General features: G+C 44.7%; 1 protein-coding gene across 1 annotated transcript; it reads right to left on the bottom strand.

Annotated features, from left to right (window-relative positions):
- Positions 1–769: 769 nt before the first annotated feature.
- On the bottom strand, positions 770–4734 carry LOC308615022 (band 4.1-like protein 2). The gene is given in 2 exon segments (XM_081229963.1): positions 770–2761; positions 2763–4734. Coding segments are annotated over 2 exon segments (2985 nt in total). The 5' UTR covers positions 4725–4734; the 3' UTR covers positions 770–1738.
- Between the last annotated feature and the right edge of the window lie 755 nt (positions 4735–5489).

Here is a 5489-nt window from a genome sequence, read left to right as displayed (position 1 = left end):
TATTAACAAACTGAAGGATAAAAACCATATGATCATCTCAATAGATGCAGAGAAAGCTTTCGACAAAATTCAACACCCATATATGATAAAAACCCTGCAGAAAGTAGGCATAGAGGGAACTTTCCTCAACATAATAAAGTCCATATATGACAAACCCACAGCCAACATCATCCTCAATGGTGAAAAACTGAAAGCATTTCCACTAAGATCAGGAACAAGACAAGGTTGCCCACTCTCACCACTCTTATTCAACACAGTTTTGGAAGTTTTAGCCACAGCTATCAGAGAAGAAAAGGAAATAAAAGGAATCAAATCAGAAAAGAAGAAGTAAAGCTGTCACTGTTTGCAGATGACATGATACTACACATAGAGAATCCTAAAGATGCTACAAGAAAATTACTAGAGCTAATCAATGAATTTGGTAAAGTAGCAGGATACAAAATTAATGCACAGAAATCTCTTGCATTCTTTTTTTTTTTAGAGAATAAACAAACTTTATTTTATAACAGTATTACAGAAAGTAAAATATCATTTAATACAACTTGAAGCTGCTAGGAATCTAATCTGGCATCATAACTATACATAGGGCCAAAGCAAAGGAAAGACTGTTCAATACAGTTAATAAGTCCCTATCAGGTCTCTGGTGTCAGCTTTAAATGGTGTAGCCTTCTTACAACCGTCAAAAAACCACCACGGCCCTAACTCCTCGTCCTGGCAACCTCACACCTGTGTGGATCATCATGCTATCTGAAAGAGATATACCTGCTCGATAACAAAAGGTCAGTTTTACATGGAGACAAGGAGGTTTAATACAAAGCAAAGTGTTCTACACGAGTGTTCAAATAATGGAAAGTACTGAAAGTTGGACATGTTAAGAAAGAAAGCACTAAGGTTTTTAAGCTGCCTGAATATTTTAGTAGGAGGGAAGATATTGCTTTCTCTCCCCTCCTATTTCTGGAATGCTGCCAAAGAGCCCGTGTCTGAGAAGCATCGGCACTGTGGTGCGACAGGGCCCCTAAACACAGTGCGTGGTCAGTGAACTTCATCATAATTCTCCAGTTTGGAGATTCCCGGACTTTCCGCTAAAAGTAAAAAGTCACGGTACTGGAAAGTCAAAAGGGTTCAATATCAAAAAATAGCCCCAATGAAATTCTCAAACATTAGAAAATTTTCACGATGTAAGAAACGCCTTTAATCTGCATTAATATTTTCTCATACAAGTATATTTACTGCAAACTGAGAACTCTGTAAATAGTGACTTGTAAGAACTCAATGGGAAGCATCCAGAAGAAGGAAAGCCACTATCGAAATTAGTCACAGAGTCTCCTTTCCGCACAACAGCACCTGTTCCAGTGAACAGCACCTTACCAGCTGGGGCTGGCTTTGTTCACTATCATTTGATCAAAATGAGTCACAGAAAGCAGGTAGTTGTACACAAAGTAAACAGGAAACAAAAAACAAAACTCTCTAACTAAAAAAAAAAAAAACAAAGAAAAGAAATAACCAAGAATATTTAGAAGTGGTTATAAAACAAAATAATATATTAAAATGCGGGGGAACGGTATAGACCAGAGCTGTTAAGGTAAGGTTTGGTGTTGGCATTTTAATTCTTCAGGCTTCTGGCCATTGTTACCAGTCGTAGTATAAATTCGCTGGAGCAGTGGTGTGGCATTAAGACTTGGAATGGTCAAAAATTTTCAGGTTCACAAAGTTGAATGTTGTCTATAAAATGAATTTCTTACTCTTCCCCCTCGTCCAGCTCGGTTTCTTTGTGCACCACCACCCTCGTGACCGACATGTCGGGGTGCTGCTCCCTGGCTTCCCTGATGGCCTGGGCCAGTGCCTGGTCGTGATCAATATCTGCATCTCCCGTGATCACGATGCGCTTTTCAATTCTCGTTTCAGATATTCCACCTTTTACAGTCTTGGTGATGTGTGTGGTTGTCATCGTCGACACGGACTCAGATGTGACGGTCTGTGCAGTCAGTAACGTGCCCGAGTCAGCACCAGCCCCGCCATCAATCTGTGGAGACTCATATGTGATGGTTTTGGTCTCAGTTTGGACAATAGGGACTTCCTTGGTGGAGATTTCTGTCCTTTGTGAGGCATCAGAAATTGTTACCATCTCTGTTTTTACCACTGGTGGCTCTGAACAACAGATAATCTGTGGCAAAACATCAATGTCAACGGGAGCCACGTCTCCGTTAACTTTCTGTTGCTCGTCCTCCGTTTCTTCGCTCACGTCTTGCTTAACAGCGCCTTCGTTTCCACTCTTCTCGGCAGGGATGTGGGGGCCCGCTCCTGCCTTTTCCTGGGTCACTGTTTCTACTGTGCCGACACTGGCACCTGCTTGCGGGACCGCGCTGGCTGCCGGCACCGGGTCCTGCCTCTCTACTACCTTGGCTGCTGGGCCGGGTGCCTCGTCCACCTCTTCTTCATACTCTCCCTGCTCCTCCCTGAGGGAGCCCCCTGGCGCTCGGCGGTGGGGCCGGTACTCCCCCACGTCCTCCGCCTCCTCCTCCTCCTCCTCGCTCTCGCTGCTGCTCTCAGAAGACAGGGGGGTGGGGTCTTTCTGCGTCCCCGGCTCCGCCTTCCGCATCTCCCCAGGACCATGCCCAGGGGACGGCTCTTTACCGTTCAGCTCTGCCGGGGTTACTCTTTCGTCTTTCCCAACCTCTGCCTGCTTCTTCTCCTCCACTATATTCAGAGTCTCAAGTGAACTCCCTTGTGTCTGTAGGGACAGAGGTGTGATACGTCGTTTTTTCCCATTCATTAGGGCGTGGTTCGGGTGTGGATTCCATAAAATTGCGCTTGAGTTCACTAATGCTAGCCTGGTGTTTCAGTATTTCCTCCTGGGCCTTATCCAGGTCCTCCAACATTAAATTGCTATGTCTGACATAAATATTATCCCCTTCTACCCTCAAGGAATTTTTCTTTCCTTCAGTGAGTTGCACATGTGGGGTTTTAGCTGGGCTTCTAATGTCCCTGCTGCCATCACCATCTTGTACCACAGCAGGGCTCACGGCTCCAGGGCCACGTGCTGAAACCTCCCCAGCAGGGCCAGGAAAATCCTTCGTAAGACTTCGGTCCACAATACCAATCAGAGCTCCATCTAGACTCCTGGAGACCCGCTTACTAGAAGTGCGTTCAAAGTGCGATGCCGGCCTGTCAATGAGGGTGCTGGCCTGGCGGGTCTGCGCTTGGGTACGGCCGCTGTAGCGGAATTTGGACCCCAAGGTCAGAAACTTGGCCTTTGGTGGCTGCTCTGGAGACACAAGCCTGTAGAAAGTATGATGTTCCACGCACACTTTCCATAACCTTTTCGCTGCCCGATGGTTTGGCAGTTTAAAGCCAATGGTGCTCTCAAACTGTTCCAGCTCTGCTGGCCTAACTTTTATGTAGAAGTTACTGCGCTTATAGGAGATTTTCAGGATTTTCGGCCAAGCAAAACGATTGATTCTCAGTCTGTCTTTGTAGATGAGAAGCCCATTAGCACACACACCCAGCTTGATGTCCACGCCTTCTGAGTCCTTGGCATGATGCAGGTCGACTCCATACATGGAAAGCCTCTTGGCATTTTCTAAGAACTGAGAATCAGCTTGTGCTGGAGATAAACCCCTGTGGGTCTTATGCAGCTCTGCAACTTTCTCTTCCAGTTCCTTCGTCTGTGTAGGGGCAAACTGGAAGTCGCTGAGGTCATGACTGCCATGCTCTTCTGGGTCATAGTCCCCAAGTTCAGCCTGCAGTGTGTACGATCCCAGGAGGGCATGCGTCACAAAAGAGCAGGGCAGGCGGCCTGAGGCAATGTCCTCCCGGAGCTGAAGGCACAAGAAGTATCTGGTGATATCTTCAGTCAACTGAGAAGGATCAGGAGGATAAAACTTCACATTAAAGCTGAACAGCCAAGGAAGATTTCGCAGCTGTCTCTTCATTTCTTTTGCGGGATCTAGCCAGTTTTTCTGCTCAGAGTTCTCCTGAAACACAAGTCCAAAGTAGTCCTTCTCCAAGAGATTGAGATGTTCACACACTCTGTCAAATAACACTTGTCCCTTAGCACGTTTCTCCAGGTCACAGCTGTACTCGGTGCCATCTAGGAGGGTCACTTTGCACTGAACAGTTTTGGTCTTCTTGGTGGCTTTCTGAGAGGCCTTCTCTGCTTTTAGCTCATTGGTCTGAACTTCCTTTGTCTCCCTGTTAGCTGCTTCATCTGATTTGTCCTCCTGTATTTCCTTTACCTTCTCCTCTTCTCTCTCTTTACTTACGTCTTCAACAGGCAGAGGTTTCTCTTCCTTGACATCGACCTTAATCTCCTGTTGTTTTCCCTGGACTGTTTCTTCAGCATCACCCTTGGCCTGCCTTTCTTCTTCAGGAAGAGATTCCTCCTTATCTAAAATCTGCTCTTCCCCAACAGCCTGGGTAGGCTCTTTTTTATCTCCTCCGTCTTTGGCCACTACTAAGTTATAGGACTTTTGTTTCTTAAGCCACGGGGGTATGAATCGAGAAATCCCCCTGCTCTCAGATGGATCTTTCTCTTTCTTCTGGTGGCGTGGACTACTTTGGCTTTCAGCTGGAGGAGGTGACTGGGAACCTTTTTCCTCCTCTGGATCAGATGACTGATTCTGCTGATTTTCTGCTACTTCTTTCGGTTTCTCCTTGGTTGCATCTGCTCCTAACTGGTCAGATTCTTTCTTCACTTCAGATGTGGAGCCCACTTCAGTAGTCATGGTCACAGCTTATTCTGTCTAGTAGGTAAAGAGACCTGGCTTGCCTGAAGCTAGTAAGTACAGGAGGCCCTCTTGCATTCTTATACACTAATGATGAAAAATCTGAAAGTGAAATCAAGAAAATACTCCCATTTACCATTGCAACAAAAAGAATAAAATATCTAGGAATAAACCTACCTAAGGAGACAAAAGACCTGTATGCAGAAAATTATAAGACACTGATGAAAGAAATTAAATATAATACAAATAGATGGAGAGATATACCATGTTCTTGGATTGGAAGAATCAACATTGTGAAAATGACTCTACTACCCAAAGCAATCTACAGATTCAATGTAATCCCTATCAAACTACTAATGGCATTTTTCTCAGGACTAGAACAAAGAATTTCACAATTTGTATGGAAACACAAAAGACCCCGAATAGCCAAAGCAATCTTGAGAACGAAAAATGGAGTTGGAGGAATCAGGCTCCCTGACTCCAGACTATACTACCAAGCTACAGTAATCAAGACAGTATGGTACTGACACAAAAACAGAAATATAGATCAATGGAACAGGATAGAAATCCCAGAGATAAACCCATGCACATATGGTCACCTTATCTTTGATAAAGGAGGCAAGAATATACAGTGGAGAAAAGACAGCCTCTTCAATATGTGGTGCTGGGAAAACTGAACAGGTACATGTAAAAGTATGAAATTAGAACACTCCCTAACACCATACAGAAAAATAAACTCAAAATGGATTAGAGGCCTAAATCTAA

Source organism: Mesoplodon bidens (assembly GCF_964165515.1).
Source record: "Mesoplodon bidens genome assembly, chromosome: 3".
NCBI lineage: Eukaryota > Metazoa > Chordata > Mammalia > Artiodactyla > Ziphiidae > Mesoplodon > Mesoplodon bidens.
The sequence above is the reverse complement of the archived record's forward strand: the minus strand, read 5'-3'. Positions and strand labels throughout refer to the sequence as shown.